The sequence below is a fragment of the Artemia sp. Qi Xiang Cuo genome, chromosome 13, assembly GCF_049724085.1.
Source record: "Artemia sp. Qi Xiang Cuo chromosome 13, ASM4972408v1, whole genome shotgun sequence".
Classification (NCBI taxonomy): domain Eukaryota; kingdom Metazoa; phylum Arthropoda; class Branchiopoda; order Anostraca; family Artemiidae; genus Artemia; species Artemia sp. Qi Xiang Cuo.
In genome coordinates, this window is record NC_142806.1 from 59,105,676 (window position 1) to 59,122,188 (window position 16,513).

At 35.3% G+C, this 16,513-nt stretch overlaps 1 protein-coding gene across 1 annotated transcript in view; it reads right to left on the bottom strand.

The window, feature by feature from the left end:
• Nucleotides 1-8,958: 8,958 nt before the first annotated feature.
• The window catches only part of Larp4B (La-related protein 4B), a 90,763-nt gene continuing 83,208 nt past the window's right edge, over nucleotides 8,959-16,513 (bottom strand). Inside the window, exons 12-13 of the mRNA XM_089099613.1 lie at nucleotides 16,147-16,235; nucleotides 8,959-10,772 (exon numbers count right to left, since the gene is read on the bottom strand). Of these exons, the coding sequence (XP_088955739.1) occupies nucleotides 10,349-10,772; nucleotides 16,147-16,235 (513 nt within the window). The 3' untranslated portion in view covers nucleotides 8,959-10,348. The remainder of the gene's footprint in view (nucleotides 10,773-16,146; nucleotides 16,236-16,513) is intronic.

A 16,513-nucleotide genomic window follows, 5' to 3' on the forward strand; every position in this document is an offset into this window, starting at 1 on the left:
TATCCCCAACCAATTGACGCCACTGCATACTCGTAACTCTGTATAATTTTTGGGGCACACTTTGAACACTATATATTTCTGATGCGCTCAAGACGTTTCTGGCTACACCTAAGCTGAAGCTTTGATCAGGATAGCGAACCAAACAATTTAACTGAAACAATTTTTCGTATCCGTGGCTGTATCGGGACGCGTTTTTTACTGATGGGCTGGGAGGGGAAATTCATGTTGATTCGAGGCTAGACACAAAAGCTGAAAGCTGAAGAGATTTTTGCTCCTCGAAAAAAATCGTGAATTCAGTATGGTCTTAAAAGCGGGCACCATACAGGCTGCTTCGTCATTGCCCAGGCTAATCGTCTGAAAGAAAGGCCACCCGAACTGAGAGCTGTGGGATTGACATGTTGACCAGACGTGCTACTAGAACAGTCTTTTCTTAGAGTGGAAATTGGGGGGGGGGAGCAGGGTTAGAAGATCCCGACTGGCTGGTCATTTTTACCGACGGAGATCAAAAGTTTAATGTAACTGAAAATCACTAAAATAATAGCAGAATCACGCAACACGAGCCGTAATTAAAGGAGCCAAACGACTTGAGATGAAGCACAATCGGAACGGCACAGAAACTGTGGGATAACCACCCCCCCCTTTTATGGGAGACGGATCTGTCACTACTGTCCGAGCTTCTTTCCAATAGGGTATGCCTTGAAAACACTAAACCTACTTATAGGCTGGCATTCGGAAGGTCCGGGTAAAAGAGAGAAAAAAACTGAAAGAAAGAAGATACACAATTGTACGGGACTTTTTATTATTTTCCTTTTTACATAGTGAGGTCAATATTTGCAAAGAATCAAGCCTAATCCTAAACAAAAACAAGACAAAAGAAGAAAAAAAGACAACCACACAAATATAACTACCGATTCGAAACGTTTGATAAAAGCAGAGAAAACATTTTAAACATACCATTTTAAATATATATTTATAAACACACAAGAGAATAGAAAAGAAAATCAAATAACCAACGATAATAGCATTTGTAGCGATGAAGTTTTCGACAATCATAAATACATCAATTGAAGAAAATTCTACTGAGTAGGAGCACAAGGATGAACAGCGAAAAGTTGAATTGGATAAAGTAAAACTACAAAATTAACATTTTTTTCTGGAAATCAAAATAGGCTTATAATTTCATTAGAAATTATTTAAAACCGTTCGACCGGTTACGGTGTATAATCATACTTTCAGGCCAACATTACTAATAGATAATATAAATATGGACAAAACAATGAAGCGGGATCGTTCTCAAGCTTGCTGAATGTCAATTCCAAAAGGTAATAATATTTGCATTTTAAAGGAAATGAAAATTGCTTATAAAAGTTTCATACCACGAAAAAAGCATATTATCATTAACTTATTATACAAAAAAGAAGAACAAAACAAATTTAAGCCGATAAATTTTAGAGATAAACCCCCAAAAAATGATTTCAGCTCCTGCCTTTAATGGATGGCTTAATCCACTGAACCTACCGCGTAATCCGTGAAATAAAGAGGTGAGTCCGAAAATTTTAATTTCACGGGGGCAAAACTTTTTTGAAAATTTGTATTTCTTAATTTTACCAAGCCTCTTAGAGATGTTGAAACAATCTTGGCATTCTTTTTCTCGAGGCTAAAACGACAAAGGTCAAATTAACCTAAAACAAATCGAAATATAAGGAAATGCTGAGGTTTTTTGCTTTTGAATTAGCTTATTGAATGAATATTTAGTAATGGACTTAACCACTCTGATGAACGAGATCAAAGACAAAAAAAAAAAAAAAAAAAAAAAAAAAAAAAAATTTTTGATTTGTTCCGAATAAAAATGATTGGGGCGTTATTTAGTCGAGGCAAATTCCACACAATATCGATTCTTTTCAAATTTTAATCTAGGAAGACCAAAGCGATTATTTTTACACTAGCTTTCTTATTGCAGACTAATTCTAAAGAAAATATGTCTTTATGAACCCTATATGCGCCATACACACTGCAATTAAAAAAATAAATAAAAGTTGCATTAAAAGAGTCACAATTAATTATAAGTAATTTGTAATTACTAGTAAAAATAACAATAAGTCTTAACAAAAATTAAAAGTTACATAAAAAGCATCCATTTGCAAGAAAGCGCTAATTTTGATGCAAAATATAAAAACTGAAGTGTGGTATTTTGTCACAGCGGGATGACGTGTATGTCTCTCGTCTACCCTGTGAAAAATTTACCAGAAAAAAGGGGATTTATCCCCCCTCCTTAGTAGCCATTCTCAAGACAGACTAAAAATATTTTTTTTAAATAAAGAAGTTTAGGGGATGAAGTGCCCCGCTCTTCAAAATTCATATAAAGCATAATATATTTGGGAAATCTTCGGCTAAAGATCTAGACTCCCAAAGAAAAAGCGCTAGCTCTCTCGTTCTCGTTTGATCGTTTCTACTAATTCATCCTTGTCTGAAACTTCTCCATCCAGTTTCATGACAGATTTATTTATTATAAACAAGTAAAAATGGACTTGAATTGAATAAATAAAAAAGACAACGTCTTCAAATGAAACTAAAAACGATCTGAAGCCTCAAACGAACATACTACCCTACATAAGGGGGTATGCCAAACCCCTCAAGGTAAGATTTACAGACCCATGTGTCACAAGGAGAACATTCCCAATCACCCGCAATTTAAAATACTAATCGTCATGAGTTCTAGTTAAATTTTATTGGATTACTAATAATAATCCATAGCTTCTTAACGTAATAACTCGAAGTTTGGTTTTCGGGGGAGTATTTTAATTTGATACAGCCATCATTTTTATTTTATTTCTGTCTAGTTAAGTTAAATAGCTTTATTCAACTATAGCCGCCGGCAGGCAAAACAGGAGAAGAGGCTCGGGGTTCAGAACAGCTTCTGAACTTTGTGTCTTGGAATAGTCCCATCACCCCCCCCCCCCCGAATTCAAGTGAGCTCTGAATTAAACAGTTTGTAGGAACAAACTGTAAATAAAGTGACCCTTGCCAATAGCAAGTGAAACTCTAAAAGGCACAATTTTGACTAAAATATTTACATCAACAATCTACTATTCATACTTATTTTAAATATGCGAAATTCATTAATTTAAATTTACACATAAAAAACTATTAGCATATAAATATTTGCATCATTTTAGCAGACGGAGTTACTCCCCCAAATTATTGTAATTTCTTGCTTATCCAGAAGGATGGCCACGCATGCATGTTTATTTGTTTTTTTCCGAGGGATGATCATGTCGAACCAGTAGTCGTAGATTATTGAAAGAAGATTTCTCCAAATAAAATTTTTAAGATCTAGTGCACTTTTCAAGCAAAAACAGAGATAACACCACAGGGCGTTTTGGCTGTAAAAACCACTGGCACTTAGTTAAAACGGGAGACGAGGCTCAAGGTTCGGGACAGCCCTAGATTTCTCAGACCCCCCCCCCCCAAAAAAAAAATAATGTTACAGCATTTTCTATTTTACTCATAAATTTTTTTGTCTAAATTGATAAAAACCAAAGGGGAACAATCACTGGTGGATCCAGGATTTTTTTTGGTGGGGGGGGGGGGGGCGCAAAATAGGTTGATCCGTTAAACTTGCGTTAGGAGCAAGTTTAATGAACGCAAACTTGCGTTAATTAAGCAAATTAAACTACTTTAGACTATGTTAAGCGGGCGCGCCCCCCTCTGGATCCGCCACTGGGAATAATGACTAGAGCCCCAGAAGCATCCCAATGTTAATAGCAGGAACGTGAAAAAAGGGGTCTAGACCCACGTCTGCGAGACCCACCTTTTCGTTTGAAAACGAACTTGAGAACTGGTCTTTTATGGTTTCGCACTGCGTTTTTGTATTTGTTTCAAGTATGAAACACTGTTTTAAGTTTATACTTGAAGATCTCATTTTAAATTTCCCGCCAAATTAATACGTTTCCGTGAATTGCCAGTGACATTGTTTTTGTTGACAACTCTGCTTCTACAAGTTAAGAGACAATTTTTAAAGTCAATTGGGCGGTCTACAATATTTAACAAGGGTGAACAATTTGATGAGAAGAAGGCAATCTTTAAGTCCATATTAATTGATTTAATTTTCTTAATTAATTGATACCTTTTCTTTAAAAACGGAAAAGTAATATTATCTTTTGTCCTATAATACAATATTATATAATATTATTTCGATTACAATAAAATATTACGAACATGCTATACTATAATATTGCGATTACGAATATAATATATAATCGAAAGATATCAGTGGGGAATTGCGTAAAAGAATAATTAAATTGAAAGTTATACAAATAGTTGATTCCTGGTAGCACATTTAAACACAATGGCGAATATATCGTTCAGCCAAGTATTTCCATTCACTAAAATTTTCATCGAATTTTCAATCTTACAAAAACGCCACAAACGCTATTAGCTATAAAAAAGAACCAAAACATTATCCCGTACTAACCAAATCCAATTAACTTCAATTCTAAACAATTAAAGCAAAAAAAGACACTAATATAATACATATAATTTCTATACTCATTTAAAATTATCGCCTAATTAAGTCTGATGAATTTTCAATAGACTTTCAATTTGCCTTTTTTTAAATGTTTATCACAGTTTATAAAGAAGAAAAACCGTATTTCTCCAGGGTAGCTGTCCACCCAAAAGTCTTCCTATATCAACAATTAACATTTACTTTAACTCAGGTCATTTTCTCATCGTCATTGCTACCCCTAAAGGTAACATATGGCATTTTTACACTTCTGAGGTATTTACCAACGTCTGTTTGCTAAGCTGTTCTCAAGGGGAAGATCAGCTGAGTAATGTAGATCAGGAGGGATAGGAGTGGGGCTCTATATACATTACCCTACTGATCCTCCAATCAGTCAATTGGAGCGGGGAGGGCAGTGGGATCATTCCGACCCTCACAGTTTTGAAAAACACCATTTTTGGGTAATGTCATTGAAAACTGAACTTTTTTTTAGCATTTCCATTGAAAAAACTAAAACAAACTCTATATTTTGAGGAAGACACCCCCCCCCACTTTTCACGAATGCCACAGCCTCCTTTTGAAAGCACCCCAGTAAACAGTTTTGGAAATTATTTTGAAATTCGAAAATGTCAGATATGACATTATCTCAGTCACATGTTTCTAATATGAAATGATGTATATATTTGAGCTTTTCAAAGAAGGTTAACGTCTCAAAAACTTTTAATAAGGTCAGAGAATTCTACCAGGTCATATCAGCTACCTCTCTTCGAGCAACGTTTCTAAATAACTAAAGAACAACCCACACAATTAGTGCTTATAAGAGGAAAGTTATTAAAATCTAGGGACGGCATAAATGTCAGGTTTAATCTCTATCATTACAGTATTAGAAGAGGCAAGAAAAAAGATTTATAATTCCAGCACTATCTATGTATGTCTTGCAGATATTCGAAAGAAAAACAGAGAATAAACCGTTATGACGTAAGACACCTGTTATGACGCAGGCGTCATCACTTTGGCACCTGTGTATTGTCACTTGAGAGCTTCAACTACAAGTCTTCATTAATTGCAAAGCGGCTTGTCAGATAAAACTAGGCTACTTCTTTTTTGCCGAGAAAAATGTAATAAAAGCTATTTTAATATATTTTCTGTTTTATAATGAAGCTATTTAATAATTTTTTACGTCTTTATTATCTTCTTCTTAATACACAATTACTGATTTAATCAATATTTCATATTGAATTAAGGGACTAAATATATCAATGCAATTCTGTCTGTTCATATCTGAAATTGCCCGAATCTTGGCAACAGTTGCTTTACATAAAACTATCATACATTCTTGGGATCGGATTTTCTTTTCTCCTTGGTTAACAGCCAAATCAACACTAAGACGTCCAATACACTAGAGGCATCTACAACCACCTCTTCCCCCATAGACATTTTTCGGGGGAATTATGGGTGCGAACATCTGCTTAGCCTTTGTGCTCATAATGCATATATCCCTCCAGAATGACTTGAATATTCAGCATTACACCATAGGATCAAAAAGTCACAGCAGAAGCTATTGTAGTAAGCCCCTTTGCAGCTTCATTGAATACTGGGAGACAAAGTATATGACTGCTTAAGATAGGAAGTGGATATGCTATTAAGCGTATATGCATACAACATCATATGTAAAACAAATTGGCTGAAAATACACTAAGATATTTGCTGAGTTAACAGGGCTGTGGAGCCGGAGTCGTGGAGTCAGTGTTTTGGTAATTTTTTGCTGATCAGAGCCAGTTACAACTTATATAAAATGTAGTTAAATAAAGCCATAAAACAGGAATGTGGGGTCGGACTTCAAGTAAATTTTTAATGAATGGAGTCGGAACCGGTATATTGAAAATGTTGGAGTTGGTTATAACTGATAAGCGACTCCACAGCCCTTTCTAACTAGTCAAATCTGCCATGTAGTAATCAGATTGTAACGAAAACACCTACATATCCAACAACGACCCGCACTATCATCAGGAGAAGACAATACACATAAAACTTAATATACAGTTCCAATTTAATAGCATATTCACAACATTATTCCAAGCAATACAAATACAATGAATCAAACGATGCATAAATATCATAATCATACCAACAAAGAGGGGGAGGGGGTCCTCACCAGAGTAATTGCTTCAAAAGACCCATCATCCTTGTCCTAAAAAGTATACTTTTTTACTTTGTCCCCCTGATCTCCTCCAAAAGTCAGGCCTTTGTAAATCTTGTCAAAATACATCGCCTATACCTGAAATTCGAACGTCGTGAGAAGGTAGTATGTAGTATGCATTGTCCAGATAATTCAAAAAATGCCCTCAGAATTTTTCCAACACAAAAAAAATAATCAGAAGTAAAGACATTTCATAGGATTGGTTCAAAGTTGAAACCAAGGGAAAACATTTTATTCCCCACCCCCCGCCCTCAGGGTTCATGCCTATGTGCATTTATTTAAACAAATACATTCAAAGCCGTCCGCTAATTAAAACTAATGTATTCCAAACCATCGATATTGCTGAGATGATGAACCAACCAAATTTATCACGGAGTATATAAAATACCCCCCCCCCCCAAACGTACACCCCTAATATGGATACAGAGACTTTCTAGAATACCCAACAATTCTTTTTGTCACGGCCAAATAAGGTCTTCTCAATTTTATATTTCTAATATTTGCTACCTTCATGTCAGAGAAATTTTGGTCTGCTTAGGTGGAATTACCAGACCTCTTCTAATTATCTCTTCTGATCTTTTCTAGAAAAAAATATTAATGCTATTTAAGTTATTAAAATCATTTCTAATTAAAGAAACTAAGAACCTGAACACTGATTATAAATTTAAAAGAGGAAAATAATAAAATAGACATTAATTGAATCAGCTCACAAGTTTTATACATAATTTTTTTTTCTATTTTTTTCCCTGATAATCAATACTAGTAAAAAGGCAAGACAATTGTAAACATGAAATCAAAGCACAACTCTTATGCAAAAGACGACAGAAAAAAAGGACAAATTTGCAATGATAAGTGCCACCAACTAACAAACTGTCCAAAAACATAAATACTGTACACCCTCAAAATTCAATTCCAGTACCTCACTTCAATTACATTTTTAGATCCAGTCCTAGGACATAAACAATAGTCAGCGATTGCCAGACCTGGGGTTATACCATCTCAGGGTGTTATGCAATATGAGGAGCGCAATTTCGGTGAAGCATCAGGATCTACTGAAATCTGACACCCTCAAAGATTCCAATAGTTCAGGTAACAAAATTTCATCTACACTGTCTAATGTAATTCTCAATAAATTAGATTCAGCAATGTAATTCTCAATTAAATTTTAGGTTATGCAATATTATGAGGGGCGCAATTTTGGTAAAGCATCAGGATCTTGTGAAACATGTACATTCTCAAAAATTCAGTTCCTATAGTTTAGGTATAAAAAAAACTACGCTGTCTATTGCGAGTCTCAATTATATTTAGATTCAACCCTAGGTTACATGGTCAATGGTTTCTGTGTTATGGCATCTAAGGGTGTTATACAACCTCATTAGGGGAGTAATTCGGGTGATGGACATTGATCCAGTGGAAACACCCTTTCATAGTAGTCCTGTGGACGCATAGAGTATTGGGGGATAAATCTCTTCCATTTCATTTTAATGGTTTTGTGTTACTGCTACAAAGAAAGAAGAATAGCTTTTCAGGATATATTTTACATAAAAATAATTCCTGATCATTTATAGTCATTTTGAAGGTCTCTTAAAAGTAGTATTTGGAATATTTGCACTGATGCAAATTTCATTTTAGTCTCTTTTCCTTAAAATAGTTTTTTTATTTTTTATTATTATTACAATAATCCAATTATGATCTATTAAACAACAGTCTATTAGTAGATTTACAAGGAATTATCTGATAAAGAAGATTATTTTAATAATTATATTACAAGATGTACTCAAAAATTTTATTAAATGGCGTCATTCAAACCATATTTATCACATTCAGTTGTCAGCCTAAAGATTCAGAAAAAAAAACCTTTTAGGTATTTTCTCTAAAAAAAATTGAAAGAGGAAAGAAACAGTCCCCCCCCCCCAGACTTAGTTTCTTGTATATTCATTGAAAGAGAAACACCTTCCTCCCCTCCCTAGATTTTTGTGAGTTTACACCCCTTATTCAAGTATTTTAAAGGACATTCCTTCTATAGCATGCGCTAAAAATCGTTCTATTACCACCACCCCCCCCCCTCTCCCATGAAAAATCGTTAATAAAAAAAATCGTATAAAAAAACTTTTGAGTCAATCCCCCAAGTGTCAGACAACGTGCGCTAAAAATCGTTCTATCCCTCCCCCCCTCCCCCATGAAAAATCGTTGATAAAAAAAAATTGTATGAAAAAACTGATACGACGTGAGCTAAAAATCGTTCTATCCCCCCCCTCTCTCATGAAAAATCGTTAATAAAAAAATCGTAAGAAAAAACTTTGAATCAATCCCACCAAACGTGCACTAAAAATCGCAAGCAATAAAAATTCCGAATGAGAAATCTTTGAATCAGCCCCCAAGTGTCGGATCGGTGCGCCCCTATGTTAAAATAATTATAATTCTATAAAGGTTGTAACTTGGTCTTAAGATATAAAACGTCTGAAAGACTGAAATATCTATCATATTTATATGGAACAAATCATAACTAGGAATGGCATAGAGACAAGGTTGGGTACATAACCTAACCTATCAAAGGTTGGGTACATAAATTCTTCCCGAAATTCCATTTTTTGAACATAAGCGTTTCCCTTGTCCACAGCCATTTTAGAATCTAAACTCCCCTAAGACCTACTACCTCACCTCCAACTGAGAAAAATTATTAGGCACGCGTCTTGAGTAGCTTCTAGGGTATTTAGTGTGCAAATAATAACGCTCATTGCACATACTTGAACCCCATATTTCAAAATTACATATGGATTTGTAGACTCTCGGGTAGGCTATAAAGAATATAGATGGAAGTAACGTATTTGCCACACTCAGCCACTTTAAAATGCCATCTTTTTTCTGCTTATTCTAGAAACAACTTCAAGAATGTAATTTACCCTCAAGGATTGCCAATTCATTACAAATTTTCATTGGAACACGTGAACATAGTATATATCACAGTCTTTAGTTTGATGTTCTCATTAGTCCCTTATCCAATGAAACTCGTAGGATTTCTAATCTATACACACTAATAGCCTTTATGCCATACCTGGTAAGTCACTAATAGATTCCAAGATAGATTTTTTTTTGCAATGGTCACTAATTTTCTTGTCATAAATCACAGCACTAAAAACAATCCTTTTTATCGTCTACCGAATAGACCAGGGTTGTCAGTATCGTATATTTATTGTCAACCGACTAGTCCCATGTCGTCGGTGTCGATAACACCTATCGTCGATATTGTCAAACGACTAGTCTGAACATCATCTACCTCCCTTCTTCTTGGGCCAGATGACTAATCACTGGAAAAAAAAATCGCTAATATCTATATACAGAAGGGAAGCTAGCACAAGCTTACATCCGATTACAACTATTCAACAAATGAATTTGTTTTTTTCACAACAATGATATGAGCAAAAATAACAAAACTCGACTTAGGAACGTCTCTTGATTAATAAGCAATATGGCGCCATTTTTTAAATAAAAGAAAACGTGATTACCAGCGCACACTAATGTTAAACGCATTTGTCACTTGCATTTTAAAGAAGAAAACGACTATAATTGTCGAAATAATAGAAAGGCAAATATCTCTTTTAATAGCATATGTCTCATCCAATTTCAGTCACATATCAACACCATCAAGCGGCAACCCATTCCCCAGACTCTGTTTCTTCCTGGGTGTCGGGCCCATCCCAAATTTCACGATTCTCATTCATATCACCATTGTTGCGTTCCTTTTCCTTTCGCTTTTCATTATTTGATGGTTGCTTCTCAAATTTTCCGGCATTTTTTGACTTTTGCGGTGGCTTAGTGTCGGTGGCCACATTTCGCGGTGGCACTTTTCTAACCTGATCACGTCGTTTTCTTTCTTGCTCCAATTCTCTTTCTTTAACTTGACGAGAAATCTGTTCAAGCTTCTCACCACTCTGCTCGGCCATCTTTGCGTAGGATAAAACAGGGGTGTTGTTTTGATTTGTGCACCCATTCTCTTTGTTTTCATCGCTATAACGAGGGGGCGAAAGTTTCCCTTTTTCATAATCACTTCTAATCTTTCTAGGTTCCCTGGAAGAAAAACAACTTTTTAATTCAAATTCATAGACATCACGAAGATTAGAAGGAATTGCAGGACAAAACTGATCAGTCATAGCGACCGTGCGAAATTCAACCAAACTAAAGCAGATAACGTACCACACAAACTCATATGTACAGTTGAAAAGAAAGAAGTACAGTTGAAAATAATAAAAGAAGTTTTTTTTAATTTAAACAAAATCTCTACGAGGAGATATAGAACAGCGTTAACTAGAGAGAATCTTGGACGCTTGAAAAAAAAAAGAAGTGACAAGACCTAGGATATGTGAGTTAATGTCCATTCACAATATTTTACTCATACAAAGAATTGGCTAGCACTAATTTGAGCCAATCCGAAAATTCAATAAAAAATCTGATTGGCTCAAATTAGCGCTGGCTAAATCTCGATGTTATTTGCCTGCAGAAATCAACTGTTAGTATTAGTTTCCAGAAGCATTTATTTGAGCTAGATGTTTTTAGTCTGTATAAACCTAGGGGCTTCACGCCTTTTCCCACCATAGACCACATTTTAAAACACCTCTGAGAGACAGGATGAACTTACCCCTTCAAGTCAAATTTCTCTGGGATCCATAAAACAAACAACCGAAACAAACAACTATTTTCGATTCCCTTATAGAAATCACCATTGGCCTAAAATGTCGAGACCCTTATGGTTAGGTTACCAGACCCTTATGGTTATTGACAACAAGTTTTTTACTTTGTTCCTTTTGGAATTGACATCTATCAGTATGGACTGATAAGCGCCAATTTCTTGTAAATTTTTTTCCTCCGTAGCGTATTAATGTGTATAAAAAGTCGAGACAAATCTTGTCATTTAAGATTTGCATGAAACACTTGGAAACCAATCTGAGTAATATCACTTTTTAAAGTTTTTGGGAGATAAAGGCGGGGGAGGGGGGGGGGCGACAAAGCTTAACTAAAAGACGAAAGCAAAAACAAAAAATTACTATATACAAAAACATCACCGAAACGACCTTCTATTCAATAGCAAAAGAGGAAAATTAGCCTAAATTAAGAGCTACAATTTCCCCCAAGATGCAATCAACATAACATCTACTTGGCACTCAAATCCTTTGGCTTATTGACCTTCAAATAAATAGCCCTAAAGGGAGGTAATATAGCCCGATAAAACTTTTGATTTCTTAGAAACATTTATGGCTTTTATTCCCTTTCTCAATCGTCCCCTATTGCTACAAGAGAGATGAAGATCAAATCTTCAATTACAAAGAAGACTACAAAGAATCTTCAATTACAAAGAAGAAACACCGTAACTTCTTAACGCGGAAACAACTCTAACTACCAAACTCAATTATCTGTTTCCCAAACCTAAAAATAAACAAAAAAGCGGTAGTTTCTACTGATAATGCCTGCTTCTTCTTCACATACATGCCCTTTTCAAACGTTGACAAAAAACGTGGCTACACTGTTGTAGACATTTTGGTTGTCCCTGCAATAAAGACCCAGCAACAGAAACGTCAATTCAACGCCCTATGCGCCAGCAATGGCCCTAGAGGATTGATATTCTTATCATTATCCTACACAACTTTCAAGCTGCAACACTTTCTCCTTTTTTTTATTATTTCTCAGCTCAATTCACAACTATAAAACAGTTATAAATAAAATACTAATTTTCATTGAAAATATCAGCTGGTTCTTCGCAAACGTGGACTTTCCAGTCTTGATGGAAAACAATATACCCGCCCAGCTTTCAAGGTCAAACCTTTTTTTCTTTTAATTTCTTCTTTGTTAATATAATCAAAGCTAAAACAGTTGCAAATAAAATGCTTTTAGTATTTTCCATTAGTATTTTCAGTAGATAATTTCTGAGACCACACTGGCTAATCAAATTTAAGCTAATTAAGTCGTCAAATTTTCGTTGTGTTTAATTTTAAGGCTTGAATTATTTTTTATATTATGCTTGGTTTTTATTAGTAATTTTTATTTTAATATCGTGCACTAAGGACAATCAAGCGGAGGTTCAAACCAAAATATTTCCATTTTAGTCTACATTTTTCACTGGCTCCTATAATCCTCGTTTTTCTCTTTACTATTTTTTTGCTTCATCTTAGTAATTCATCAGTATATTCATCATTTTCAGTAGCTTCAGTTCTCACTGAAAATGCTGACTGGTCCTTTGCATACATCCACTTTTCAGTCGCAGATGGAAAACATTCACAAAAAAATTGCTAAAAACAATTGCTGCTTGCATAGAACAGCTGTATAGAACAGTGGAATCAACAATAAGAAGCTATGAAAAGATTGCCACGTTGGTCCGGGGTTGAAAGCTCTGGCTAGTAATCAGAAAATATAGGATTCAACTCCCGTGCCAGCAACGACTTTTCGAAAGCAGTTTTCTTTCTTTACTAAATTGAAAGTCTCTTCCTTTGTTTGTAGCTTTATATATAAAATCTGGTCTCAAAAGTACTTGCCGAATAGGAAGCGCTGGTGACCAGTTTGTGTATTATTCGTATGCTTCACCTCGTATTCGTATGCTGTACATTTATTCCTTCACCGTACAAATAATATTTTGTGTCTTAATATTACTTCAAACTATTTGACAGAAATCAAAGGATAAGACACGTTTTGCGGATGATAGGTTGCCAAAGACCGTCATTTTTGGCCATCCACCTGGACCAAATGAAAAGTCAGTCGTTACCGAATGGAGTAGAAAGAGATAGTATCTAATTAAATTCAATACCATGAAATATCAAGGAGTGCTAAATTTCCTATATATAGTACCCTCTTTTCTTTTCTAAAGGCTTTGGGAAACGGAAAAGAGAAATACGGTCCTTCTAGTTCTAGACAATGAGTCAAATTACAAACTGTAAAGATCGCCGAATGTACTTTTTTCACATTGAGGTTTTCGTATCCCCTGGCGAATTGATTTCATCTAATTTTCCTCTTAAGTTCCATTCCAATTTTCTCATACAATAACAATTTGTATTTTGGCCTAGTCTGAACATGTCCCATTAGGTCATTTTGGGCCTGAGGCCCGAAGTCATGTCATTGACGTATAAGGGCATTCTTTTCCATGATGGAATCGCTTTATATTAAGAGCTTATTTTTAAATGATGAAATACCCCTTCCCCAGCCCCGATAAAAGATCAGATAGTCGCCTCCCTCCCCCCAAAAAAAACTTTTGCTGAAAATTCCGACTCAATACCCCAACCATGAGACAAAACAGGGTACACCCACCAAAAATTCAAACGACTGGCAAAAAATTTTTGTGGCAAAATTTGACAACTAAAACTGTCCAATAGTTTAAGTTTAACCCAAATTCAAGTAGCTTATGGCTTTTTGCTTAAGCTTATATGAGTTTGAACAAGAAAGCAAAACTGAATGTTTTATACCAAACCTCTTGAAACTTTCTAAATCCAAGTTCCTTCACCAAGTCCCATACTCCAGCTGTTCAAATTTTATTAAAACGCACATGTTGCGAAACAATTAAAAGTTTAAGCTATGCAAGATTTCAGAGAAAGGATTACTGTATAGAAATGGGGAGGAAAAAATAGAGGTTAAACCTATATATTATTCATTTGTGCAATGTATGGAAGTATTTAGTAAATAATATAAACAATATAATGAAAACAATAAATAATAACGTAAATATTACATAATGCTATACAACGTAAACAATCCAGGGGAAATCTAGCCAAATGGCATAATATAGGTAAGTTACCAAAGGGCCTAACGGCTATAAGCATAGTACTAGGGATTGAGCAAGAGATAACCTACCCATAAACTGAGGCCTAATTGTTACACCCTCATTAATGCTATGGGATAAAAATATTAAATAAGGCTATATTTAAAATGTCCACTTCTTGGAAAATACTTTAGTTAATAATTTAATCAAATTCATACAGCAAACCAAACGATGGTATAGGAAAAAATTTACTTGCCCCCCAATAATGTAGGTTCTCTAAAATGGTACAGTTGTGAAAAAACAAACCACTTTGAAATAGAGACACTTAGGTCCAATATTAAACACGGTGCCAAAAATATCAAACTCTTACAGCCCTTGAAAACTATAGATACCATTAGACACGCTAACATTACCATCTATCTGAAACTTGTTTTGACAACTGTCCAAAATACGGTCACACCATTTACCAGCATCGCCCCTAAGCCAATCTTAGTTATAGTATGAACTGGTCCCACTTCTGTCGGAGATGCGACTGTTTACCCAATATTAAACAATGTGCGCTAAGTTTATCATAGCAGACGAACCTTATAGATTCTTGTCATATTATTTGTCTTATACAACGCTGTGGTAGCAGAGTGGATTAATACCCAGCTTGCCAATACAGGGTCCACGGATCGGTCTCCGCTGCCAAAAAGTTAGGTGACAGGCCTGCTATTTGTCCCTCTAAAAAAGACCCACCAACCGAAACGTCGATTCGACGCCTTGGCTCGAATCGATGTACCAGCATTGGCTTTATGGATCTATACCCTCCTTTGATCCTTATTTGTGACGTCACGCACATTTGACGCGACGTCCCGCACATTTGACGATATTTGCCGTCACTTTCATCACAAGACTATGATCTCAGTATTGATGTTCTGAGCTGCTTAATCATCACCGGCTTATTATCATATATTTTCTCGTCTGGTAGCTCCTGAGAAAAAAAAGCGTCAATCCCCGTCTAGTTACGCCAGTGTGGTTGAGTTGGAGAACGAGCCCTTACGAGGTTTAACAATAACCAACACGCTACTGAAGGGGGTGGTTTCCTTTTGGAGCCCGAAGCCAGAGCTATTTAGTATCTCATATTTTCAATAATTTTCGTAGGGCTTGTCAATTGTAATCAACGCTTCATTATCCTCCAGTTTGTAAAATGGCACACGATCTCATGTCAACGTGAATTTTAGAGCATGACAGACTTTAAATTATAACAAAGGCCGTACCCAGAGGGGGGGGGGGGTTGAACCCCCCCCCCAAAAAAATGTTTGTTTGACTCTTAAAAACGTAAAAAAAATGGATTTAAACAAATTTTTTATGTTTTTTTTGTGACCCCCCCCCCCCCGAAAAAATATTTGTGTAAAACCCCCTCCGAAAAAAAAATCCTAGGTAGGGCCTTGATTATAACGAATAACTGAATTCAAAGAATTGTTAACAAAAACAACACTAGAGCAAAAGATATTCGAAAATCTTTTAGCACAGTTTACATTATGCACCACAAGGCAACTTATATATTTTTATGCGACAAATTTTTTTTTTTAGCGATTTGATTCCTTTATCTCCCCCACGGAAAGGCTTTCCTTTTTGGAAGAGGTTGTAAAAAAATATTTTAATCTTTTATTAATAAATGCCTCCTATTATTATTACTAATATTATCATAGAAAAACTTACTCTTTCGGTGATGAGGGAGGCGTGAGAACAACAGATCCAACTAGATCACCATTAGTAGGCTGTGCGTTAAGTAGATCAATCGGAATTTCCTGAAAAAAAGATAAATATATATTTTTGTATATATTTATATGTTTATAAATTCCAAACTCCCTAAGTCATCAAAATTCATTAAAAAAAATCATTTTATGGGATAAACATTTTTTGCCAACCTGTTTCAATGGATCCAAGATAAAAAGTTTCCAGTCACCAATAAACACTAAACGCAAACAAAGAGTCCAGCAGTGAAATCGCCATAATCAAAAACCCTTAACTGGACGTTTAAAATCTCCCTTTTTGAGCAAGACGGAAAATTTCACTTTTACCTAAC